Here is a 27,996-nt window from a genome sequence, read left to right as displayed (position 1 = left end):
TTTAACAAGGGTTAAAAAAGTACTTGAACATCTTGAATATGTCTACATATAACATTGCTAAGGAAGAAAAACTTGACAATGTTCTCTATTCATCCTCTATGTACTGTATTATCCTTCTTCATTTCTATCATTTTTTTTATCCATCTCCCTTTTTCTTTCAATTTTTATCAACTGTATCTTTCTCTCTAATTATCAGGTTTATTTCCTTACCAAGCTCAGTTACTCAGGGTGAGTATGTCCCCTCTGACAGCCAAAGCTGGTCAAAACTTTGATTCAATGATGACTGGATTTAGCCGCGTGTCAGGGCAGGACATGACACACTTGAGCTATTTTTGCACACTTTGGACCTTCGCCTGTAGCAGTAGGGACAGTTACTAGCCGGTGGCTAGTGGCATTTTTAAAAAATTTGCCTTGAACACACGCGAGCAGAGCAGTGACATTACTTTTCTGTGACTTTCGCTGTTTTGTTGCTCTTTCAAGTGTTTTGTTGCGTGTTTCCAGTAACGGAAACCTGCAATCTGGAGAAGAGCCATCTGGTGTCTACTCCAGATTGCATTGTTGGTTGTTCTGCATTTGAAACTGCTGAACCTTTTCCCAGAGGGCAGCAGGGAGAACAAACCATGCCGAGGGTGGAAGGAGTCTTTGATAATCGACTGAGCTCTGGACAAGCGGCGACAATGAGCTATGTCAAGGATGGAAGGAAGCTCAGTCCCAATAATTATCTTTGCTGTCCTTACCACTCTTTCCACACATTGCCAGTCAGAGGTTTTGCATGATCCAAACCAGACAGAGATGCTGTTGGTCAGTATACTCTCTATTGTCCCTCTGTAGAAAGTGGTGAGGATGGGAGGAGGGAGATTTGCCTGTGAATAAATAAATCGAAGACTTGAAAAAAAAAAAAAAAACAACCAAATAAATTATAAAATTTTTCTCAATGTAAAGCTTATCAAACAATGACAATAGTGTAACACTATTGGTTATTAGCAGTGGTGGAGAAAGTACTTAAAAAATGTACTTAAGTAAAAGTACAAATAAACAGACAAAAATGTACTCAAGTAAAAGTAAAACTACCACATTAACATTTGTACTTAAGTAAAAGTAAAAAAGTACTGGCTTTTAAAAATACTTAAGTATTAAAAGTAAAAGTACTTGTTGAATGCATTACCTAATCCCTAATATAATATCATTAAGTGAACTAATCATATTTAATTTGAATACATCAGTAATGTGCCATTTTAATGAACAATGCCACAGATAAAGCATGTTTTTATTATGTTTACTCTTTGTAACATAGTTTAGACTTAAAAATGTGATTCTATGCATCATAATTTCAGGGATGGAAACATCTTGTCTCCTGTCCTAACATAGCATGAACTTTACTTTTTTGCCACTAGTGGCTTTTATTTTTAAAGAAATCCAACAGAAAGGGGATGGAAAGAAGGTTGGTGGGGGAGGACATGCAACCGAGGAGCCACATAGCAGAGTTGTAGTCAAGACCTCCGAACCCAAGACCAAGTCAAGACCAGCACCCCGCGCTATGTGACACAATTAAGTTTTACCTATCAAAATTGCTTCTCAAATTGATCTGAAAAATCCACATTCCCATAAAACACCTAGATATTAAATACTTAGAGCTGAAATAAATTTAATCAGTAAAGATCCGTCCAGAAGAATCGGATTGTTCCTGAATGTCATATCAATGTAGGCCTAGGTCACAGTGTTGTCCCATATAAGCGACACCTCAGTCAACACCTCCACACAATAATTCAGCGCATGAGTGACAACTTTTTTTCATCGCAGATGCAACATGTCTCTGTACAGCTAGCTTTGCTAGCATCACGTCCACAGATCTTACCCTTCTTTAAGCTTTCCTTCCAAGTGACGCTAAAAGTTGGACAAAGTCCCCACCATCTGTGAAAGCGAAGCGCTTCTTATTTTACATGTCGCCATATCTTATGATTTATGCAGCTCTATTATATTACTGACGATCAGACAGACTTCTCCCGCTCAGAGGAAACCACTGCGCATGTCTTGGAGCTCCGCGTGCGAGTAAAGGTGGAGGCGATGGGTGACAACAGACACCAAGTCACGTTATTGCTCGGATTTTACGGCGCCACCTGAAGACCCTGAACTTCACATTTTAACGGACAAAAAGAGCAACGCCACTTGGATGTAACGAGTAACGCGGTGGTTTTGTAGAAATGTAGTGAAGTAGAAAGTACAGATACTTACTGTAAAATGTAGTGGAGTAAAAGTAGAAAGTATCCATTATTAAATCTACTTAAGTAAAGTACAGATACACGAAAATTGTACTTAAGTACAGTAACGAAGTACTTCTACTTCGTTACTTCCCACCACTGGTTATCAGCAGCCTTTTACTGTAAAAATAAATATTTACGCATACCAAGCTCTTCAGCAGACTTGATTTAGGCTCCACACTGATGCCTTGGCCACACGAGTTGGGAGTAATTTCACATGCCACGCTGTCGACCTGGCAGCATGATGGTTTTCAGCACACATCGAGTGCAGCTTCCCTTTAATAAAAGAACTGTCGAGTCATCTCAGTGCATCATTTGCAGCTAAAATGTATTGTGCAAAGGATGACACATAACTAACATGCTAAGACGCCTTCGGATTCATGATGTATAATCTATAGAATTCTCAATCCTTCATGCACTGTGCCAGCCTTTCTCCGGCTCTCAAAAAAATCTTTTGTATATATTAAGCAGATAGGAAAAGAGATCTGATTTTTGTCCTTTTTGTTTCAGGTCTCTCAAGTCAGCATTCTCTCTCTGGAGCCAACTCTATCACAAATTGTTCAACTTCCATCTCCAACTCTCCTCCATCCATTGATTCTCTTCCTCACTTCAGTAGCTCTTTGACCACGCCATGTTCCATTCTCTCCCAGTTGCCCCCTTCATCAACTCTTGTCTTACCTTTCCCTACCAGTTCTACCTTCCCTCCTGTGGATTCCCCCCATTTGCATCCTCTACCTTCTTCTGTTAGTCCTCTCTCAGCAGCTGGTATGGCTGCCCCTCCTGTACACCCACCCATGACAGGCTTCTTTACAAGTGCTGGATACGACATCACACAGGGTCATGCTGGACGAACACCACAGACGCCCTTGATGCCTACATTCTCTAATGCTTCTCCAATGCCAGGTAGGAGCAACACTTCATTGGTATTAGTGTTTAACAATCAATAATTTTAATTGATTAAGATTTTTCCAGTGTTGTGGAAAAACATTAATTGCCAAGCACAGGTGAAAATCACTGACAAGTTTATTTAATACCATGAGCATGATATGAGAGCCACAAGCTCAAAAACTCATGAACAGGTCAGATTACAGCTCCAAGTAAGTCTCAGAGTGGGTTCTGTGTGTACGCGGAGATGGCTCAAAGTTGGCACTGACAACCAGCAGACAAAATAACAGTTTTATACCAAGGTGGGGATAACAAATCCAAAACAGTAGAGAGTCTGACTCCTGAGGAGCTGCAGAAGACATCTAACCATGAGTTTCTAGTTTAGCAATATTCATTTGGTGGTGGTTCATAAACACTATGAATAAGAACATAACATAATATGACCATCAGATTATTAGTAATACATTACCTGTATAATACAAAATTCCACCACATTCCCCTTTTGTGACTATAATAAGATATGGGACTTTTTAATATTTATCACAAATCAATTTTGTTTCCATCCCCAGTGATTTTGTTAAAGGGAATTACTAAATGTTTTTAGGGTGAGAATTAGAAAAATGATCCCTTATTTTCAGACATATTCATTGTAAGGACATTGAAAGACTATAAAGACTATAACTGTAAGGAAAGTCACTCAAATAATGTCATGAAAACAAGTGTCTTGGTATTCAGAATCAGCATTATTGTCATTGTACAAACGCAACACAGCCCGTCCAAAGAACTCTGCATATATTGACAACATAAAAACACAAACCATGTGGAACACAGGCCTCCCAAGTGAGTGATGCAGCCACCTAGTGGGTACTTTCGTGGGTGACACAAGGTTTGTTCCTTTTCACTGATTGGCTGTGGGCGTGGTCAGACGTAGCAGCAAAGAGAGAAGAAAAATAAACACAGAACACAACACAGAAGTGACGAAAGCTACAAGCAAGCGGTGAACAAAGATGCCAGCTTTTCTTTGCATCGGATTTCAACATTCAGTGGCAACTTGATGGAGCAGTGAGGAATGAATCGTTTTTGCCGACATAGCACAGAGAATGAAAAGCCTCCTTAGCCACTTTGGAGCCCGTCGCAGCCCCACAGTGCACACCGACTCAGATGCATGTTAACGCGGCTGCTGCACTCCAGTCAGGTGAGCAGTTTGTACATATATCTGTCTAGATATATGTAGACAGATACTTTATATCTGTCTACATATTTATGATTGCCTACATACAGTCATGAAGGACATGCTGTATTTTTATTGCTCAAACAAAATGCGCATTTTCTGAAGATACTCAGTTGCACATTCTTTGGGGTCGGAGTGCGCTCTTTATAACTGTCTATTGTACACCATGTTGCCCTTCATTTGTTTTTATTTTGTTTTGTCTACGTGAATCTATGTGCTTCAATTGTTTCTCATTTTGCTGTTGCACTAGAGTTTCCCCCATTGTGAGATAATAAAACATATGTTCTGTTCTGTGTAATTAAACAGTTATGAACTATTTGTTGTACAGGACATAAAAACACAATAAACCTGAAAATATACATAACATACAGTCATGGCATTTTACCCATGACTCTGTCTGCATACAGTCATAGGTAATTACGTTTTGACTTTAATTTATGACTTTCCAGTTATTTATCTCAATGGTAAAAAAGTGTTTGCATACATACAAAGTAATACATCTGTTTTAAATCATTCCTATGTAACTCCACATTAGTAACTCTGTGTTATTTATCAACATTTTTGTGCTATAAGCAATAACATCTGATTCATTTTTCCAGGGAACAGAAGAAGAGGAACATGGCTGACATGATGGTAAACAATGAGGAGAACCATCAGAACAACAACTGATCTCCTTCAGGAGGAAGCAGCTACCTGCACTGAAATGGGAGAGGTCCTTAGAGGAGAGTTGAGGCAAACAAAAGATGAAAAATAAATGCTGTTGTGCTCTCAATGAACAAAGTCTCTTATATTCACTCCACACATTATTGTGTATGGCATCAAAGTCCTAATACAATCCTCCCAAAAATGTGAGGAGCTTTAGACAGAGTGAAAATATAATGCATATGTATTTCATTGACACTTAACATTATAGATTACCAAATAACGCATCCAAAAGTTAATACATTATTCAGCAAACCAAACATTTTGACATTATTGACAGGGTTGCCATTAACAAGAACCCAATATACCAGTCATGTTTGTTAATTTCTATTTTGTAAGATGGATTTGCATAGAGAAGTGATAAAGGCAGGATAGAAGACAGGAACCAAAACAGGAATCAAAGAGGAGATGAACCAAACTTTATAACTTTGTCCCAGGATACGATCTGTGGTTACAGATTAAAGGTGTTTCCCTCAAAACAAACATATTTACTCTATAGCCTGTTAATCCATAGTACTCAGCCATGCCCCTANGGGCGCCTGTACACACCCTCGTTAAAATTCCAGGTTTTTAACACCTAAAAATATTCACACTATATTTCTTTTTCCCCACCTTTAATGTGATGGATATCCTGTGCAAATAAGACCTAGATGGGAATAAAACCCTTTAAATCTTTAAAAAGTAAAAACATTGCAGTGACCCGATTTCACAGCTGTGCGAACTCTTAAACCAAGACATTGTAGAAACACCTAGTGGCTTAATATTGGAGTTCTTTCATCCAATCAACCTTTGGATACATTTTAACAATAAATGTTAGAGGGACAAAAAAAAAGAAGAGAAAATTGTTGGTTATTATTTTTGGTAGCACAAAACAAAATCAGACCGATGTCACCTACAAGCCTCCAAACTGTCAGCTAAACTTAAAATCTACAGCTCCACTTGAATGTTCCTCTTACAGTTGCCATAGTAACCGAACACTACTTCCAGGAGTTACGCAGCAACGAGCCAGTGAATGTCACAGCAGCAGTTGATGCAAAGTTCTCGCGGAGCGGTCCTGAGTCACTCTGAATAGAGTGAACTGGGCCTCATCGCTTTCCCAGTCTTCTTATGAAGTTGCAAACTCTGACAGATGGTAAAATGCCAGGACGGCTCCGGATCAATACTCATCAAAACTTAAAGGTCATAAACCATCTGAAGGACTAAATATTTCAGCGGCAGACAGCAGCAGCCTCCTCCACCGCCTCCCTGACCGCCCTGACCGTCTTCACCAACAGATGCACGTCCTCACACCTCCCACGTCTGGCCCCTCTCCCCCAAAAGCCTCCTGAAAATGAAACAGCTGCCAATAAAATCCTCGTTTGTGCCAGCAATCCCCACAAACTCACCCCTGTCAAATAAATCAGAGGCAGACGTTGCTTTGGATGTGTTTACAGAGTTGGTGCTTAGCCTTTTTTTTTTTTTTTTTTTTTTTGGGGGATGAATTTAGATCTATGACCGTAGCAGCGGCCAGGTCTCTACTGAAGAGCAGCTTTACTTTGCAGATTACACGTTTAAAAAATGGCTGATTGGTCGTCATCTCATTTGTAAATTCATTGGTGAACATAAACAGATATATTTGTTTGTTCATTAAAATCCCCTTATATTTACATAAGAATAAAAAATAACCTGTACATTTACTGATAAAACAAGAAATACTTATATACTCATACACATATGTACATACAATTCCTACTTGGATGTTTTATTAATATTTGTGAATTGAGTTTGATATGTTTAAATTACATCTAGAGTTCCTCATTGCACTTTCTGAACCAACATTTGAATGTAACAAACATTTGAAAGAACGTTTTCATTCAATTAAGACCTTTAATTTGTCTGTATCGGATCGGTATCGGTCGATACTAAACCCCAGATATCGGTATCAGAAGTGAAAAACTTGGATCGGTGCATCCTTATTCATTCCTCTATACAAAAGGGCCAGTTTGGTGTTAGGTCTGGGTTTAGGTGTAATAAAGTTTCCTACAGCTGCATGCATTGTCATATATTTATGATTCTCTATACCCATTGAACGTAAAATAATAAAATAATGGAAATAAAGTAAAAACTAATAATCTGTTATTTACTGTAAATAGCCTAATTTGCAGCTGTGCTGAATGTTGATGCAGCAATAAAAGCGTGAAAGAAAAAAAAAAAAGAAGTTCTGCTTACCTCTGCAAGGCTGCCAGCCTCCACAGAAGTGACTGAGGGTCAGCTAATGGGATTACGTGGGTTGGAAGCCATCATAAATGAAGTCCCCGGTGAGGAGCGGGGAGCCCCGTCTATCCCTTAACCCTCTTTAGAGCCTTGCCTTTCACAGCCAGTCAGACAGCCGCACTAAGACTCCTCCAGCTCTGCTGCTGCTGAACCAGCTGTGCTCTGGCTGCTCACTGTGTAAGACGGATGGCTTTTCACGTTTCTCCCCCTAGACGCCAAGAAGTTAAATTATATTAATAATTTAACTCTTTTTCTTTATAATGTTCTTACTTGATTACAATTTTTAATTGAGTTAATTGCAGTATTTGCAATTAATTTTCGCAAGTAATCACATTTTAATCGAAAGTCACACATCGACAAAGTAAGCATTTTAAGCTTAAACATTTTTTGTTGCCAAATTATCGAATTGACGCATAAACTCAACAAAGATATTTATTGTTTTTTAAACTGTCATTTAGATTATTCAACCGTCGAATTGGTGCGAAGTGCTATGCAGCTTTGAAGAGTTTCAGAAACCCCTGAAACTTCTTTGAAAAATTCTACTTTACGAATGTGGACTGTGAATGCTAACATTAGCTTTGGGGATGTCTTTACTTGACGCAGCCAGTTTAGCATTGAGATGCTATTTTAGACTTGAATAACTTACTCTGATAGGCTAACTCCTTCTAGCACAACTTGAACACAATAGTCTTTTACAGCCTCAGATTATATGTTTCTTTAAGCAAAAATTAACCACAAATTGGTCAGAAGAAGCAAGTTGTTGTTTGTGGATGCTGCTTGTGCGCCAGATTTATAGACGTACCAGAAACGTTCAGGAACAAATGTTCCAGCTGCAACCTTTGCATGTTAAAAAGAGTTGATGTTAAACATTTTAACATCCATACAACTAATTTAATCAAAATTTATGCCTTTGAATCTTCTCTGTTGCTCACTAAACAGCTTTAGCTTAGTGAGATTTGTAAACATTCATTCCTAACACTTACCTCAGATTCCTAACTGAATTTAAGGCTGAACTTTGACTGGGTCATTCTTACACATGCACATGCTTTTTACCTGACCTGCTCCACTGTAACTCTTCCTCTGTGTTTATTCGTTGTGTAAGTCTCTGCTCTGATCTGACTTATTTTTCAACCTCTAAATCAGGGGTGTTTAAGATTATTGTCAATTTCTTCCATCTTCTTCACCATAAACTTACAATCAATTAATCATAAATTCAGGAATCCAGTCATACAGAAAATATGGTTTTCCAAACCAACTATTTGTTTTTCTAAATAGTTTTCTTTCAGGAGTTCCCTGCATTCAGCTCCAAACCAGTCAGCTTGAGCAGCTGTCCAGTCTCTATTGAAACAAAGCTTCCCCACAGCTTGATGCTGCCACCACCGTGTTTGTGTCATTGTGTGTTCAGGGTGATTAGTTTAAAAAGTTCCATGTTGGTCTCATCTAACCAGCTACAATCAGTTGTAGAATGAATTCTACTTTAAACCTTCTACATTTCCGGCATGTGTATATTTAAGATGCTAGGACTTCCCTCTCCTACGCGCGCCAACGCTAACTCCTCATGCTTTCTTCGTCCTGCAGAAACGTGAGCTCAGACGGGGCAGAGGCTCGGCGCAGACTGAGGGAATGCGAAGGCCTGGTGGACGCTCTGCTGCACGCGCTGCAGTCCGCTGTGGGGAAGAAAGACATGGATAACAAAGTGAGGAAACGACCCGGCTTCCACCGCGCGCTCCGCAGCAGGTGCAGCTGATGCTATGGCTGTCTCTCCTCTCTCCACAGTCCGTGGAAAACTGCGTTTGCATCATGAGGAACCTCTCCTATCACGTGCACAAAGAGGTGCCTGGTGCCGAGAGATTCCAGGACCCGTCGGCCCTGCAAGCCCCCGGATCCGCAGGGCCACAGAGGAAAAAGAAGGATGATGCTGGCTGCTTCGGGGGAAAGAAGGCCAAAGGTGAGAAGACGGGAAGGGAAAGAGAGGAATCATAAATCTGCCTGGAAAATTAAACTGTTATCCTCCTCCTGTCCAACAATATCTGAAATTAACCAGTTGATGACAATTGTTTTTGTCAGATTATGTTCAGTAAATATAAAGTCCGGCTGTCAGTTTGCTGGGTCACATTTTATTTTCAGTTGTCAGAAGAAGATAAAAAATTATATCATCAGGAATATAATTGAAAAAAGAATATCTGGCCTTGAACACAGTTCTTAGGGAGAAATAATTGTTGGCATGTTCTCTGAGAACAGCGCTAACACACAGTAGTTTCTGTAGAGCTGAAATGAACATAGACTAGATCTAACCGCAGTGTCACATAGAGATTGAAATCCAGATGTGTAATCAGCTCAAACCCAGTCGTTGACGTTTCCAGGCTCTTACTCCTGCTCTTCTCACTCAGCCGTTCTGATAAAACACTTATTCACACTCTGACATCCGATGCCATTTTTAAACATATTCCCTTTTTGACTGTCTACCTTCCCTCACAGCCTCATAGTTGAATCTGTTTTTTTTGCCTATGAGTGTATCGTCACCAAATCCTCCGTGTTACACCGCTCTCGTTGCATTCCCCCTGCACACACAGAAACACACCCTTTCTTAACCGTCTGTTACGGCCGTCACTGATTCACCTTCAGGAAATAATTACTTATTTTTGTGTTGACGTGTGTAACACTGCACCTCCTTCACACACACACACACACACACACACGCAAACACGCACGTCTTTTTTTTCACCATGCCTATTCTCTCTTCTCCCTGCTTTGTGTTTTTTGGCATTGCTGCTGCTTCCTTGGATAACTATAGAGGAATGGTTTAATCAAGGTGAGTGCCCTCCCCTCCCATTCTCTCCTCCCTCTCAGCTCTCCTCTTCCTCCTCCTCATCTTCATCCCTCCTCCTCTCCTCCTCCCTCCCCCCCTGGCTGTAGAGTGCAGTTAGAATAGTTTTGGTTGTCCTCCAGAAGACCCTGAGAAACTTCCAAGGATTTCAGAAAATTGTAGTATTCATTCCATGTGTATTTCCTTGCCATAGCGAACAACCCCAGCTCAGAGTCAAACGGGCTTTTTTTTTTTTTTTTTTTTTTTTTTTTTTTTTTTTTTTTTTTTTGTGATGATTTAAACTTCGTAGCTGAAGTATCTGATTTGTATCTATTAAAAAAGGTTTAGGAAATGCTCTCCAAAGTGTTTCTCCTTTAGTTTAGCTGTTAAATTGGGCTTCATATAAACATGGTTATGAACTTTATTGTCACTGGTTTGTATTTGTGTAGTTGTGAGCGTTGAAGCTTCACTTGATGTGGAACAATATCCTGTAGCGATAAGGACTGCAACTAACTTTTTTTTTTGTCATCAAGTATTCTTTTGATTATTCTGATGATTAATCAATTAACTAGATGCAAATTCTGCAGATTTCTCATTTAACCACTTTTTTATACAGTATTAGAAATGCATAAAAAGATGCAAAAAGCAAATTCAATAAAAAAAGTTTTTTGTCTAAGATGCAATGACAGCATTCCATTAGCATACACTTAATAATTTGTAGCAATGGATGCATTTGAAATAATAATTTAAAAAAAAACTTCTAACATCGGTATGTGAAAAGTTCAGCTCTTTCTGCTGGACGTAACATCCATACAGTGCAGGGCTGACCTGCTGGTTATTATTATTATTATTATTATGTTTTTTTTTTTTTTATACAGAATTTGAACCAGATGAAGCTAAAACTGTCCCTTGAGGAGTTGTGGGTAGAACATCTTTACAGACAAGGAAGGTTTTTGTTAAATGCAAAATGCTTATATTTTTGAACAGTTTTTTGCATAACTGCTGCTGTTTTGTTATTTCAGCAAATGGCCTTTTTTAGAGTCTGTATTAAAGATGAATAGATTTCAAAGCGTGACGGTTGAACATTATGCTCTCTGCAGCCTCTGCCAGATCAACAGAGGATTCATTTAACTAAAATCTTCAGGCATTACAGGAGAACAGAACAAAAATGGAGGTATACTTTTGTTGTCAAATAAATAAAATCGACACTGGAATATAAATTCCCAAAATACTTCCTTTGTATAGCAGCTCACTTTAAATAATGCTTTTCTAAGACAAAGCTATGAAACAGAAATAAGCATGTGTTTGACATAATGTCTGCACTACTTTTTTAATTTTTTTTTCTTTTTTTCTTGTTGAACTTCATATCTCCACACAACTGAACTGTTCAGACCGTTCTTGTCAACGATGTCATTCGCTGCGTCGTCTTCTTCTCTTCTTCAGTCATGTCCTACCTGTTATCTTAAGTCATGCTCAAACGTTAGCCGTTAGCGCGTCTGGCAGCTGCTGTTCCTTCTGCGTCAGTCTGACTTTGCATCGCTCTATTTCAGCTGCATGACCAGTCTGGCTCGAAGCAACTCTTCTCATCATCGGCTGTTCATCTTTCCTATATGTGTATTGAGGACAAATTACTTTGAGATTTATCTTTCGTTTTATCGCTAACGTTGATCGTGGCTTTCTCTGTGCTGCTGTTGCCGTCTGATTTGATGTGATATACGGGGTTTTGTGAGCAACGTCACCCACAAGATACATGAGTCCTAAAAGTTTAAAGTGAAACTACACAGCTTTGAGAAAATAGTCATTCCCAATTTAACTTCCCTGCATTTTGTTGACGACAAACTTTCCTGTATCCATCCATTCCTGCTGTGTAGCATGGTGTTGGCAGCATTATGCTCTGGAGATGAACTAGAGAAGTTAGAGATTTGTTGGTGGCTTTGAACGACTTCAGTCTGGGTGGATGTTCAGCTTCCCTCAGCGAGACGACCCTTACAGTACAACCAGAGCTAGAATGGACCAGAACCGCTTTGTCGCCATCTCGTGGTTGGAATTATGCCCATATTTAAATATACTTAGCTTATTTGCTGGATGTGCAGGTTTGGTTTGTGCTTATGAATTCTACTTAATTTAGAATCTGCTTTACAGCAAAATCTATTTTTATGTAATTGTACATAAGAAATTATATGTAGAAATATTTCAAAACCCATGAATTTCATTCCAGTTTACAAATATGCACTACATCATGTTGGTAAAAAAATAAATAAATAAAAAATCCCATAAAAATTTATATGTAAACCACGGTTCAGACTCAAATAAAATGTCTGACAAAGTTAATTTCAGCATCTGAAATTTGGTGCTAAATTCTTGGATAAATAGACAGATTAGATCAACAACAAAGATTTGCTGTTTTTAATTGTATTTGTTTGCAGATGTTGCTTGTACGTCAGATTTATAACTGTCTTTTTAAGTGGTTCTCTTGTTTCTTTAGGTTTTTTTTTGGTTCATGGTCATGAACGCTGTTCGTTCCCATCTATCTGCTTCTTGTGTAAATGCACACTCTCTTGTTTCTACGTAGGTGAATGTGTTCCCAGCCCAGGCTTCATTTATGTTTAGTTTAATTTGGACTTTTTCCAACTTATAACCCATCCCCATATTGTTATGTCTTTCAGAAATCTGTCCGTCATAGAAAAATCCATTTTGGGTCCAACTGGTCCATTAACACTGATATCAACCCTCCAAACCAGTGTTTGCCTCTTGTCTGTTACATCATCCTTAGAAATTTACGTTTCTGCTGGTAACATCTTCTTCTCTCCTTATTCCTCCCACGCAGGCAGAAAGAATGGTGAAAATGACAAAAACTACGACACTTTGGATCTACCTAAACGTACAGAGCCTTCCAAAGGTACGTCCTTCCCTCTGTTAACGGAGGCTCTGGAAAAAGAGCAGATAAATGGTTAGGAGGTCATTAATAGTGTAGGAAGCTCTTGATAGAAAAAAAGTAGTTTTATTTTTGTGTCACCAGTGCTGATTATTAGCTAACTTGTATTTCTTGGCTGCAGCAGAAGAAGAGGATCTTTATTTCAGAGTGAGCTCTAGAAGTCTGCGTTTGAAGAACTCCTGCTTGATTTAATCTTTTCAAACTGTAATGTGTATTGATAATTAGGACTGAAGTTGACAATTAGCCTCCTATTAACATGCTAATCAGTGATTTAATTGTTGTTAAGGAAAAAAAAATAGACATATTAAATCTGATTATGAACACAAGCTACAGATTTTCTCATCTTGGCTGAAAGCTTTACAAGCAAACAAACAAACAAACTTCTTCTCTCCTCATTCCTCCCAGATGATAAAAGCCTCTGGCCTACTTTATCAGTATAAGTACATCTGATTCTCTGCCCTTCCCCTATTTACAGACATGTTCAGCATTTCCTGCTGAGTTGGAGCCAAGCCGCTTCTTGGCCACAGCCAGAGTTTTCCGGAGTCTTCACTGTTTGACTCCAGTAATATAGAAATACTATACTAGTACTTTTTAAGTACTCTTAGTGACCATCGTTACATTCTAAGGACAGAGTGGGAACACCGCCTGAACTGTGGAGTATGGTAGTGGCAGCATCATGTTGCGGGGCTGTTTTGCAGCAGGAGGAACTGGTGCACTTCATGACATGGATGCCATGATGAGGAAATAAAATGATGTGGAAATATTGAAGCAACATCTAATGGACAATGACAGCAAGCTTACAGTCAAAGTGGCTGAAAGACTTTGATTTTTGCTGTGGTTATCATAAAACTCCAGTGATCTGAAAAGGTTTGTAAACTTTTCATTTCTGAGATAGGAGCAAATGAATCTGCGAGATTTCTCTTAAATGATGGCGTTTAGCAAATAGAAATAAATTTGGTAATTCTAAACACAAGAGAAGTTGGCTTTGATTTAACAACAATAAAAAGATTCATGTCTTTTTTTAGGGGTATGTGAACATATAGTTTCAGCTGTGCATCGTTTCCATTATGATTTGAGAGTATTTTCAATCAACCAGGACATTTACTTTTGATACCAATACTTAGTATTAATGGCCCTTGATAAAACGATATCAATAACAAAGTGATATTTACAAGTAACACTTATAAATAAATGAATGTATTTTTATTTACATTGTATTTAAAAAAATGTTGTGAAAATGTATCTTGTCAATAACCAGTAGAAAAACCTTTGTTGGCATTACATCAATCAACCTCCTATGAAAACTGCTGACCAGCTTTCTTTATGCTTCCACTGATATTTTTACATTATTTTTTACATAAAATCATAAAAATGTAAACAACCCTGACTGTCCATTTCATGACTTCATAGAACAGAGGGTCTTCAGTCAGAAGCTCCTCCAAACTTGTTGTAATACAGACTGCTACAGGAGATCTTTTGAATTGAATAGAATATTTTTGACAATGTATTTTCTTTGACTTTGGAACGCCTCCTTTCCATCTCGCTCCAAAAACAATCAGATTAAGGTCAGGACTTTAACTGGGACACTTGAAAATTTCAATGTCACTTCAAGTCAGAAGAAGCTCAATTTAAAAGGACTTGAAACCTACATTTACCGATTGTATGGATAATTCTGGGTATAAAAAGCATAATAGTAACAATGAGTTTTGTCCATATTTTCTTAGTATTAACAGCTCTAGACACAAAGAGACATCAAGTAGACTTCCAGTGTGTTAGCTGACTGTGTGTGTGAAGGATGTCACCTTACCTGGTGTGAAGGTGTGTGTGTGTGAGAGAGGCCACCCATCCGTCTTCTCCCGACTGTGGAATTCGCCTGCTCTCCTCAAACACTTCGGCGAAGTCTATATCACTTCCGCTTGGAGCCATAATCACCTATATTAACACAGCAAAGAGGGCTCTCTCTAACTAGATCACTGCTAATTGCCGTGCTTTTAAAAGTTGAGGCCATTTTGCCCCCCCTTTTTTTTTATCACTTCTTAAATAAGGGATAGCAGATGAGCTCCAAGGATGATAATTAATACTTTGTCTGCTTGCTGGGGTTTATGGACAAAAGCCAAGCCGAGACGCCGTAGTTGAGGCATGGGTTGCATTTATCTTCGACGGCGTGGAAATGACACCCCCTCTGAGTTTGGATGGCAGTTACCTTTACAGGCAGGTCTAAATGTCAGCTGCAGCTTTTTATTTGTAAACAGCAAGCCATATATTTCCTCGCCTGCAGACAGAAAAATCGGTTCAATTTGATGTTTATTAGCTTGACATGCATAGCAGCAACTAGGTACATAAGCTTAATGACCAGAGCCGAATCCACATTAACCTTTAGAACACTTTTTTTTTTTTTTCTTCCACTTTCTCCTCTCTGCTGCTGATTCAAAGGTGCTCAGCGCTGCAAGATTGCAGAAGCCTTCAGGGAACCTTGCTTGTTTTTGTTTTATTTATTTTTTTTACCTCTCTGTGTGTGGGTCAGACTCCTACGTTCCTCACCGCTTCCACCGGTCAGCTGTGGGGATTTTGCAGGGGCAGCAGCTCTCATTTTGTGGCGATGGCTAAAGGAGATATGGGAGATTACATGTGTATCCCAGTCCTGATGTGTTGCTAGATAGAGGGAGGTCAGTTCCTGGAGCAGACTGGATGTGGCAGTGGCCAGTGATTAATCTTGGTGTGTGTGTGTGTGCATGTGTGCGTGTGTGTGTGTTGGAGAAGGAAGGAGCACAAAATATGGACACTAAAATTAGTATTCTTCACATCGTCTCTTTTCTTTTTTTCTTTTTACAATTTTTTATTTTTTATTTTTTTACCCAGCATCATCAGCAGATTTTTTTAATCATCTTGCTATCAGCATAGAAAAAAGTTTGTATTTAATTTGTCCCTTCGTTACCATGGAAGCAAGGTGCCGTTTTTACAACTGGGCTGATTAGCATCTTAGAAGCTCAAATGCAAACCCCAAACCCCAGTGGAGTTATAAAGGAGGCTCCATGGATGCAGGAGGAGGAAGTTCAAATCATCTTTTCCATCCATCTCAATGGGGGTAAGGATTATATCGCTGACTCCAACGTCTCTCTTTTCCCAGGTTTCTAACCGTACGGCCATGCAGTGACTTAAAGAGGAGCGGCAAAAGCAAATGAGGCGGATTAGCAGAGCTGGTGGTGTCATCCAGAACACGTTGCTATGAAACATAGTCTTTACTGCCTGGATATTGAGCAATTAGCATTTCATTCAGTCAGAAACCTCTTCAGATTCGTTGTGAGACTGACTGCTACCAGCATCACCATCCACAATAACACTCTGAAGATACTTGGATGATATAAATTACATCACTTAATTTCCATTTGGGGATAAATTATGTATTTTTTATTTGAATTTGAATTATTTGCAGCAAAACATGTAGAAATTCTATAGTGGAGACAAGTCAATTCAGAGGAATATGAGAAAAGTTATCCGTAACGATCAGTAATTCCTTCAGGATGATTTCCGTTTGGGACAAAATGTCCACTGAAATATATGCAGATGCATTACAACCTGAAAACATTTCGTTTTTAGGTTTCCACAAACAAAACAAAACAAAAAGATGATAGTTAATAATATAATTATTCAAGGCAAATATTGAGTATTGTTTGCTTTTCACCATGAAAATAATCAAAACATATTTTAAATTGTTTTATATTTTATTTGCAAATATACATAATATATATTTTGGTCTTACCTTATCCCATTGCCTGTGTTGGTTTCACCATTCCTCAATTATTATTATTGTTTAATTATTCAGCTTCCCTTTGGGATCAATCAGTATTTTTGAACTGAATTGAATTTGCTTTCAGAGCAACAGAGGCAGATTGCAGGTGGCTAAAGTGCAGAATCAGAGAGACCAGGGAAGATTGGATGGATTTTTTATTTTATTTTTTTTCCCATGCTGGCGCAGATCCTGAGGAGCTGAAAATAACAGCGTAACCGAAGTAATTAGCTGTTAAAAAGAGCTGGTTGTGTGGCAGGGACTGAAATTATAAAATACTTTCTCATCACTTCATCAAAACCACATAATTTAACTTTCAGATAAAAAAATAAAAAAAATCAGTGAGACGAGTGGAGTAAGGAAAAAGAAAGGCGAAGGTTTCACGTGTGGAAACTCGCCTGGCACGGAGACCTCAACTCCTTTCTTTGCAGGAAAATAAACTCCTGTTAAACATTGTTCTTTTTTTTTTTTTTTTGTCTTTTCTTCCTCCTGAGTTGTGTCCCAGACTGAAGGGAGGCGCACAGAATACCGAATTAGCTGTTTGTTGCGCTGGAAGGAACTCTGTGTATGCCTCAGATTAATTAGCCTTCACCCGTTTTTCGCTGAAGCCATCTCTGCCTTTCCACACTCATCTGGCCTCCCTCACACTCGCATCGCTCCGCTGTGCTGCCGCGGGTGAGTGCAGATGAGGGGAGAAGTGCCTCACATCTCCTCTGAGTGTGTGGGTGTGTGTTCTCAATGAACCGCAGCAAACGCGCCGCATGAAAACAAGTGTTTACTTCTCTGTGGAAGTGAAATGAGGATCCTTTGAAATTAAGAGAGGAGGAAAGCTGGGATCCTTGTAGACGTAAATGCTTGACAGGTCATTTTCTGGGGCTGTTTCGGTTTGGCTATGATAACCTAATCACAGGTGGCATCTCGGGTGCCGGGAGTAATTTTGCTCTGGCCGTTTCTTGTGCGCCTAGATTCCAACATTGTCAGTTCAATGAAAAGAAGCAAATTCCTAGTTTGACTGAACTCAACAACATGAAAAAGACAACAGAAAGCAGATTAAGTGGTGTGTGACACATCAATGAAACCTAAAGAGTTTGTATAAACTGAATTTGTTCTGCTCTCTCCGGGTTGTACGCCGACTCTCGTCCAATGTGACCAGATCTCAACCATTGTCCACAATATACATGACAAGTGTTTGTACGTTTAATATTAGCCTTTTCTGTGCTACCATCACAAACATAAATACTTGAACTTTACTCAATTCTAAGGGGACGACTTGAGACGTTAATTGGAACCAGCTTTTTAGTCATACGAGACTAAAATTGAGCCTCTCAGTAGCAAACACCAGCGGTCGGACATACTGGTCTGACAGTTCACTTTGAAATGGCCCGAGAAACTTTTTAGAGCGCGCGATATGATAAACTCTGACTTATCAGAAACAAAAACACATGGCTCTATCAGTAAGTGTAAAATGGGTCGCCACTATATACAGAAATACTTTATTCGACACAAAGTCAACCTCATCCTTTGCCGTCTGAGCCGTCGCGCATAAATCCTTCAGGAAACCTGAGCGTATTGAGGACCCAAGAGTGTTTAATAAGTTCTGCCAATAAATGTGCCACCAGATCACTGAGTTGACTGGAATAGTGATAGACGTTGAGGGTCTTTTCACATAAAAAAAAAAAAAAAAAAAAAAAAAAAAATTTTTAAAAATGTTGACCCTACTTTTTTGTTAAACTGGTATCTTGTGTTGGAAAAAATGAGGCGTCTAACCTTAAAATGCTCAAGTAAAGACCTAACTTTATTTCTTGCTATTGTATACATACTTGTTTGTAAGAGGCCTTCCCAAAACCCCATTGTGAGATTTTTTTTTTTTTTTTTTTTTTTTTTTTGCCAACTCTGAGCCACAGAAGGCTTCAGGCCAGACTCAAGATTCACCGAAGAGAGATTTATTTATAGATTTATTAATCGATTATAGATAATTTATAGATAGGGTTAGAAGCACTTCGGCCTCCAGGCAGAAGACCTGGATGCCTCCCTTTAGTTCTCCTTCCATCTTACAGATTATTTTGCTCACAATTCACAAAACTGCAACATTTACTGAGATGACTTCTGTGTTGCCTAGAAGCCAGGTACTTAATTTGTGGTGTTGTTTGACAGACTGGACTGCAGTGCCTGTGTGTGAAGCATTGTGTAACCCTGTCCAATATCGGCCTACTGAATCTGTGTTTGGACAAATGCCAGAGTATCTTTCTCTTAGAAACGGAGCTTTATTCTTATTGTTTGGGTTGGTACAAACAAGCAAACTTTCTGTTTGTTTGCACTGTTGCATTGCTGCTTCATCATTGGTTGAGAGCGGCAGCAGACGATCGTCCCAGTGATTTTTATTGCCATGCTGTTTGCAGAGAGCAAATACGGTGAAACGGGTTCATTTCCCAGCATTAAACGTCTTCTGTAACGACTGCAGTCCCAGAACTCCTGCAGGCTGGAGTCTTTCTGTTTCTGCTTTGTTCCCAAACTAAAAGCAGAACTCTGGATTATAAACGCCAAGTGGCACAGGTCGCATAAAACGCTTCCTTCCTGTGGAATCTAACGCCCGCGTAGCGAATGCTGACTCCAGCGTTCAGTGTGCTGAACTCGTTCTACTTCCTGGCAACCCGTCGACCGCCTCGGCTTAATAACTTGCCCTTTATGTCCTAAATGAACACCTCACACAATTGTTTCAGTTCACCTCCTTCCCTCCACCTCCTCTTCCTCACTGCTTCCTGTCACATTTTGCAGTGAGGTGGCACTCTGAGCGAAGGTGGAAACCTCATGATCCCTTGACCCAGACGCGCTGAGGTCCAAGGCAGCGACAAAAGGCATCCGCATGGGCGTATAAGCTTACACCGGCACACGCTGACGCACGATCACGCCGTGCCTCTCACCCTGGGCTCCTTTGCTATTTTGACACATAGCATCCATCCACATAGAGTTGGTTCCAGACTGTCTGGCTCCTTACATCGCTTACTTTATCTGTGTAGCCTCTTTTATTGCAGTTACCCAGGCATTGCGTCTTTCTTTTGCCAAATATGTAATGGGTTGTATGGTATTTTTGCTCTGGATGCGATCATGACCAGAAGCTAAACCTCTCCCGCTCTTTTAAAGGAAAGGAGGTCAGTGCATCGTGAAGAATCATAAATGACTTATAAGTTTCCCATGCTACACCAACAGTAAGATGAGTCAAAGTAAAGTGGGATACACACAGACAGAAGCCAAAGAAAGTGCTTTATAAAACAAAAACTAAACAATGTCCATTTGTAATATTACTAATATACAAAACCTTACAGTGTTTCACACTTGAAAAAGAGGAAAAGTTTAATACGCCTCTATAGCATCCCGTTCCTGCCTTTTGAGTCTTTTGATGAAAAGACGCAACTATAAAGCAAGAAGCAAACAGCAGAATGTGAGAAGTTGACTTAGGTGGGACGACCTTTGTGTTTGTTGCAGACACACAGAGGTTTGCATAACAATGTTATTCCTAGGAGGGCTCGTCAAAAGCTGCTCCAGACATCATTAGCGGAGCGAAGTCCTTGCAGATACATCATCACAGCATTTCTCCCCCTGCGTTTTTTTTTTTTTTTTTTGGAGAAGACTCATCGTTTCAGTGCACAAACCCAACCGCAATGCTTCAGCCCACTGCAGCATTTATTTATTTCATCCATCCTTGCCCTCAAAACTTCACTCTCTCCCCCTCCAACCCTCCTGCTTTCCCTCAAAGAATCAGAAAATGATGCTGGGAGTTCCCCAGGAGCCCGCAACATCAATCTCTTAACTGATTATCCTCGTCGTTTGCCGCTCCTGTCTCCCTGGACCCGAGGAGTTGGAGGAAAGTGATAATTGGAACAAACATGATTTCAGGGAATTACTGGGGGGGGGGGAAAGCTGCAACTCTTAGCTTTGTCTCATTCGAGGCAGAGGAGGGCTGCTTAGTGTTTCTACGAAGGACGCTTTAGTGTACTTAAAAGCAGATTAAAGTTTTGCTGATTATCACAGGAGGGGAAGAAAACCAGAACTCCACGATGCGTCGTTTCACTGTTACTGTGATCGGAAAGGAAAGTCTGCAAAAATGTACTCGGGTGTAAAACGGCAGAGACGCCTGCAAAACGGAGCAAGAGGGAAACTGGGACGGTGAACCTATCTTTCTGCTCCTCCATTTTATGATGTAAAGAAATCTGATTAAGAAACTGATCCAAAGGGAGCATAAACCTGTTCAGAGAGCACAACTTTAATAGTTTTTCATCTTATGGCTTGGAAAGCTGTCTTTTCATAACCTAATGTCTTATTGCATTGTCATCCGTCTGAATATTCAGAAATAATAGTAAAAAAAAAAAAAAAAAAAAGATGCAATCAAGTTACAGAGAAGAGAGCAATGTAACTGTTTCCCACTTTTCAAAGCCCTTTTGTTTGTCTGGGCTGTGACTGCCACGGTTTTTAGATTTTAATACACATTTGATTCAATGACAGGTTCGTTGAAGCGGGCAGGGGCTGTGAGAGGGGAGGGGGAACCCATTTCATCCTCTCTGCCTTTTATTGGACTCTTATCAGCACACACAAATCCAGATTCGTCTGAGTTATTGTGGTTGTCTGCAAACAGCCGTGGAGCTTGTTTACTCACATAAATATTTTCAGAGTCTGAGTCCCGCTCACGCACACACAGACACGCCCCACAAACAAAGCGCGGGGTCGTCAACCACAAACTGTGATATCATGTCGCTATTAGAGGCGATGATGTTTATCCAGGAGGTTAGAGAGGGAGGAAATATTGCCAGGGAAAATTCAGCATGGGCCGTCTGTGTCCGTGATGGAGAGGCTGAAGGGAGTGAGAGACACCTGTGTCTGTGACACGGACACAGACGCAGGTAAATCCCTGCATGGCTGTGATGCCAAAGCTCTGATTGAGCCGGTTGTTTTCCTGGCTTCCTAAGAAGCATTTTCCAAATAAAAAATCGGAAGTGTTGCGTTTAGACATTCTGCTTCCTCTGAATCAATACTTTGAACAATCAGGTTTTGGCTGAAATGAAAGCTCTAAATCTTCTTGGGTATGTCTCCGCCAGCTTTTCAAATTTATGGCCCTTTTCCACCAGCACCTGCCAGCGCAACTCGACTCAACTCTGTTCTTAACAGTTTGTGTCGTTTTCTGTTGCAACTGAGTACAGCTGGGCCGTCCCAGAGTCCAAAAAGTGATACGTACGCAACACAACAACGGCAAACGTTCTGCTCAGTGTGTCTTAAAAACTCCAGATATGTTCGGTCGCTGTAATGAGTTTTTACAAATGTTGGATCAGATTACTGTAATGAACGCACCTGGCCAATCAGTAGCTGACTGTCTTGTGGCATTACATTTTAAGCCCGACTGAACGTCTAAAACCCCTGCAAAGTAGTTTTTTTTTTAAAAAGGGGGCCTGTACCATGTAACCAGTACTAGAGGAAAACACTTAAGAGCTAGTAGAGATGAGCAGGATCTAGCACGAAAGGATAAATCAGAGGCTAACAAGTTCATAGGCTCTGTATGCTTTTGCAAGTCACTGTGGAGTGTCAGAATGTACAAAGTGCGTTTCTTCCAGTCTCAGCCTGGATGACATGAACATCCAGGAGATGTGTACACCTAAAAGTGTACATATTTCCTTTTTAAATGTTTTTCTTTTGTTATAAAAGATGACAATGATTGTCTCTAATAATCATTGTCAGTCTCAGGTTCTAGTCTCTAGAGCCTGAGACTGACAATTAGTCTCAGGCTCTAATTGGTAGAACTTTGGTCAGTTTAGAAATGATAAACATCTCATTCAAAGTTCTACATTTCAACATTTTATGTTGTTTTAACCTTTGTTGAAGCTGATCACTTTTTCATACTCTACATTTGGATAACTGTATTTAATTGCTTCGCCGAAGTGATCCACTCTTACCCTGCTCCCTGTTTTCCAGACAGCTGTCCCCATCCACCATGCAATATTCATTTCTCAGCCTCCACAGTTTCTCCTTGCTCTCTCTCCAACTTTCCTCTCATTTGTCCCAGTCACTTTTCCTTCTTTTCCCAAAACCACCAAATTATTCTTCTCTTCTCTTTGGTCACTTGCTTCTTTTGCCTTTTCCTTCTTATTCACTCCCAATTTCTTTACATATCTCAACATATATTGTTTCCCGGTTTTCTTATCCCCCCTCAGTCTTCTCCTCATGTATATAGAGACATATATAGGACGTAAGAACTCTTGTGAATTTTTTGTCGAGCCATAGCTCCTCCTTGACAACTTAAGCTTATATTCATGATTTACACTCAAGTGAGCAACCAAAAAAGAAACCGAGGAAGATCCATATTCCTCCATTGCTCCTGCCCCCGCCCCCCCCTGAGACTCGCCTCTCTCATTCTCTCTCTCTCTCTCCAGCCTCTTTCCTCTTCTCTTTTACATTCCTTTTCCCATCCTCTTGTTGTTGCAGGAGTTTAAATTTGGTTTGTGTCTGAGTAAGGACGTGACTCGCCTGGGTAAGGACAAGCAGGCACTCCAGGTGATGCTGATAGACTATTAAGCCATAGAAACATTCTCGCAGACACTGAAACACTTGAAAGCACACGCAGACGTCTCCTCTCTCCGAAACACTCTGAGCGTCTGACAGACTGCTACACAGGCCACAAGCAGGTCTCAGGCTCTAATTGCCACAACTTTGGTCAGCTCCTGCACAACTGGAGTAACATTTAGAAATGATAAACATCTCATTCAAAGTTCTACATTTCAACGTTTTATGTTGTTTTAAGTCTTATCTTTTAAATAACCAAAATGTACTACTCTGCAGGGAGTTTTTATTTTCCTTTTCCTGCTATTTGTGACCTGATTCATTGATTTCCACACAACTTACTACGTTACATTTATGCTAAAACCCCATAATCTATTGAAAACCCTCTATACTCAGACACATGAAGCTTATTTTGTGAAATACCGAGTCCTGTCTTGTCTTTGAAATGTGCGTCTTACTGCTTTTGTGAAGTGTGTTTTTGCTCGGCTAATGTTTGGTTTTACTTAATGTTTGACTGTGTCAGGGCAAGGTACATTACATTTTCCTGACATTACTGTTTTGTTTGATTTATTTAAAAAAAATTGTTACCTTCCTAAGATAATGGCCCAAATCTTTTTTTCTTTTTTTTTTTTCTTTTTTTTTGACAAAAGTGATTGTTTTTTTTCCAAATCAATGCTTCTGTTTTGCAAAAAAGATGATTTAGGCAAACAAAAAAATCACTAGGCAAAAAATTAGGCTGTTATTTTAGGAAGATGACGATATGTAAATAAATGTACCATCTTGGACTAAGGTTCACTGTTTTATGAATCTCTCCAATCAGTGGTCAATTAATCAAAAAGTAGGTGGCGCATCAGTCAGCTGGAGCCACTTCAGGCATTTAGCATGCAAAAGTGAGGGAATCTCAATCAGAGCAGACAGAACTAGTGTATACTGCTATAATAACGATATTATCAGGTTGTTGCTTTGACATTTGAGTATAACTTGTGTATTCCATAGTAATGACAGATATGTGTAGTAACTTAGAGTTGGAGTTGAAGAATTTTCAACAAGTTTATTGTAGCCTGGTTTGGCTAACGATCAGAACATGCTACAGTATCAGATGTGCAGGGCAGTGATGCTACAGCGCTATTTAGTGTACTGAAGGCAGTGTCACTTCCTTCAATTCCTTGAGTATTGAAATGTAAGGCATATCTGAACAAGTGTGATATGTTATCAATTAAGCACACAATTTATGTATTGTTTAAAATGAAAGATTATGTGTTACTCCCAAATACTGTCCTGGTATTTGGAAGTATTAAGTTGAGCATTTGGTTCTCACCATCTCAGTCTTTCCCCTATTAGATTAGACTCTACTAAGGAAAAAGGATTGGTGTTTGATTATTACCAAATACCAATCAATGTGAATCTAGATTAATCAAAGGATAAGTGACTTGTAGGAAAATATGGTAAGTTTGTGTTATTTTCCACAAGATGATGCTTAGGAAGCTGTTGAAGTCAGACATGTTTCATTGCAGGGCTTGTTGTTTTGACTTTAAAGCAGCTGGAAGCATGACAGGTTGGTTCTGTTTTTGCTGGAGGTAAGCAGCAATGTATTCATGGAAAAATGAGTTGTTGCATAAAACAGAGCTTACATTGTGTCTGCAAACCTTGAATGTCAGCAGTATGCATTCTCATTCGTCTCGCTTCCCAATCCAATTGTCATAAAAAGGCCGTTGCATCCTCCAACACTGAATAAAAAATGTCAGATGTTCTTAATTTGCTTTTCATCCAAATGGATTATAACTTCTGCACCTAACAGACACAATAATTTAATCGGGGGCCCTAAAACCCACTCCCATCAGGAGAAGGGACACTGGATGGAAACGTTACATGATGCATGACACGTTCTTGAATTAGCTACAAAAAGACACACTGGCTTTTTCTTTGGCAGTGACAGAACCGCTGGGTCTGTGTTCGTATCCAGAAGTCAAAGGTTGCAGTAAAAAAGAAAAGACGGAACATCTTCGATGAACTTTGTGAAAGAAATTCATGGACGTTTCAGACAGTCCAGTTCATCAGCAGGTCTTTGCTACCGGTGCTTGACTCTTTCTACCAAAAAGGCACTGCGGGGCTCCTCTGGCCTTTGAGAACAAGAAAGAGGAAGAAGCCCCTTGCACCGGAAAAAACAGCTTGCTGCTAAGGGTCCCATTATGCTAATTGTTAGGATTCCGGCTTTTATGGACCAGACTTACGGTGGTGCCAGAGCAGACGCCTGTTGCGAGATGGCAAAGAATGAAGGAGGTAGTGACAGAAGGGTGAGTGAGGCACAAGCCTTTGTGCCTGTAGAGTATCTTTTTCCTCTCCCCTCCCTTCAATCATTTCATCGTGCCATTACATTTTGTGGCACAAAACTGACGGGTAGCAGTCCAAGATAGAGGCCAATGTCTCTCTTTGTCAACATCCAAATGAAGGCCAACCACCATGTGGGTATGCTAATGCGTGCTGCCCTGGGGCTGCTCATAGAGATGCCAATCTGTGGCTAGAGCCCACTGACTATGAGGGGTTACAATGAACTGAAGGGGTGACTGGAGGTCGAACAACTGCTGACATACTTTTAAGAGGAGATGTTGGAATATCTCTTATCTCTCTTACATCATCATGGAAAAATAAAAGTTTCCATTGCTGTTGACGCCATCATAAGAAAATCTAACGACGGCGCATGATTTGATCAATTGGAGAACATCTTTTAGCTTCGGTAACTTGTATTAGTCTTTTTTGCTGTTGTATGAGATTTTGGATCACACTTTCTTTACAATCTTACTTCAGTTCATTGAGGCTCTCTTGAGATTCTGCCTCAGGATTCCAATCAAACTGAGATCTGGACTTTGACTGGGACTCTGTAGATTTGATCTTATGTTTGGGATCATCGCTCTGTTGGTGAGCCACTTTGTTTCTAGCTTTTCATGGGCAGAGAGATCGCCTCCAATTTGAATCTAGAACACGTTGGTGTACAGAGGAGTTCATGGTGTCATCACTCAGTGACTGGTGCTCAAGCCAAAATATTCACTCCTCCACCATGTTGCTTCATAGGTCGTGTTTTTGTTTTAGGCAATGCACCGTTTTCTTATTTAATTTATTTAACCAAACGTGGCTCTATGAATTATGGTGAGACCTCTCTACGTTGGTTTCATTTGCCTACAGGACATTTGTCCAAAACTCTTTTTGTTCATTTTGATGCAGGTTTTTCAAGCAAAACTGTGCTGCTGTATTCTTCTAACAGTAAAGATGTTTCCTCCTGGCCATCCTTTGCAACAAGTATTTTTTTCTAAATGTCCTCTCATGATCTTTGGGTTTTTATCATTTCTCTGAACAATGTGTGCCATTACCTTATGGTGAATTTGGTAGGGCGTCCACACTCCTAGGAAGATAGGGTACTTACTGTCCTCAAGTAATCTCTTGAAAATGTTGGAAAATTATCTTCTTACCCTTCTCCGATTGTTGGGAAGTGAAAATTGAGTCTCCTGCAACTTTTAGATGTGTCCTACACACTTGAGTTAAATATGCCTCACTTGTCTGCAGCCAAGCTCTGCAGAGCTGATGAGCTAATATTGGAGCCAGGTGTGCTGAAGCAGAGAGATGACTGAAAGTTGCAAGACACCGGGTACCTTAACATTGCGCTAACACACAACTCCAGATGAGAAACTACTAATATCCCTGCTTTTATAATGGTGGCCACACTTACTAATGATCAGATATTGAACTGTATCACATTAAAAGCACCTGGCTGCTGCTTTACTTGTTAAATGCTCCGGAGGCAGGTAGGGTGTACTTATTATTTTCCCATGATTGTAGTGAAACAGATTTTCACAGTGGTTCGCCACTACAGAAATTAGAGTAGTGGGAGCCGTGGGAAGGGAATTTGAAAGTCAATTAGATGTACTTCAGTGAGATTTACACCTAGCATTAACATGCATCTCCAATCAGGTCCTAATTATAGTCACAGCTGACATTAACAGGCATCTTTAGCATACAAATACTGTGCAGATTTCTAATTACCGCAGCTGATATTCTGGTGTCAGCTCACGTCACCTCCTTTGCTGATACTTCAGACGTCTTTGTCTCCACCTCCTCCGAGGATAACGCTGCGTTATGTAAAAAAGGATGCCACCATAGACGCTGTTGCGTTCGTATTTTCTCCAAAAAATAAAAACGCAGCGAACCGCAGCTCATATTTACAGATTCTCTCTGTGTCCAATATTCTATGTGCTGTCCTACTCAAAGTAATTATCATGTAGTGCAAACTGACATGTCAGCTAACAACCGCCATCTGGTTCTGCTCCAAGCAGAATAAACAACATGAAAGCGCCGTTATTAGCCAACACCGAACGACTCGGAGTCGCCGCGGCGAAGGCCTCAGCGAACCTCGCCAATTTACTTGTTTTGTTTATGTGGTTCCACCGCTCACCTTTTTTTTCTTTTTTTTAATGAACCCGAGAGGGTCGAGAGCATTATTCCATCTCAGCCATGTTACTTTTTAATGATGTGCGATGTTTGGCCAATCACGGCACTGTGACTCCTGCCCCGAGAAAGTCTTCATTAGCACCGCAGCGCTGTCCC

General features: G+C 40.0%; 1 protein-coding gene and 1 long non-coding RNA gene across 5 annotated transcripts in view; both read left to right on the top strand.

Moving 5' to 3' along the window:
* Nucleotides 1-2,323: 2,323 nt before the first annotated feature.
* On the top strand, nucleotides 2,324-5,146 carry LOC106938429 (uncharacterized). Its single transcript, XR_001422617.1, has 3 exons — nucleotides 2,324-3,161; nucleotides 4,236-4,338; nucleotides 4,974-5,146. It is a non-coding gene; the product is annotated as an uncharacterized LOC106938429 (long non-coding RNA).
* A 3,726-nt stretch (nucleotides 5,147-8,872) lies between these two features.
* The window catches only part of LOC106938432 (armadillo repeat protein deleted in velo-cardio-facial syndrome homolog), a 39,991-nt gene continuing 20,867 nt past the window's right edge, over nucleotides 8,873-27,996 (top strand). For 2 of the 4 annotated variants that reach the window (XM_015020475.1, XM_015020472.1), the window contains exons 1-4: nucleotides 8,873-9,025; nucleotides 9,106-9,277; nucleotides 10,124-10,141; nucleotides 12,963-13,034. In XM_015020475.1, the coding sequence (XP_014875961.1) occupies nucleotides 8,888-9,025; nucleotides 9,106-9,277; nucleotides 10,124-10,141; nucleotides 12,963-13,034 (400 nt within the window). In that variant the 5' untranslated portion in view covers nucleotides 8,873-8,887. The remainder of the gene's footprint in view (nucleotides 9,026-9,105; nucleotides 9,278-10,123; nucleotides 10,142-12,962; nucleotides 13,035-27,996) is intronic. The other 2 variants (XM_015020473.1, XM_015020474.1) reach the window with 2 other exon arrangements.

This window comes from Poecilia latipinna, unplaced genomic scaffold (assembly GCF_001443285.1).
Source record: "Poecilia latipinna isolate Pla-1442-1.1 unplaced genomic scaffold, P_latipinna-1.0 Scaffold2590, whole genome shotgun sequence".
In the NCBI taxonomy this organism is placed as follows: Eukaryota; Metazoa; Chordata; class Actinopteri; order Cyprinodontiformes; family Poeciliidae; genus Poecilia; species Poecilia latipinna.
This window is presented reverse-complemented; position numbering and strand designations above follow the sequence as displayed.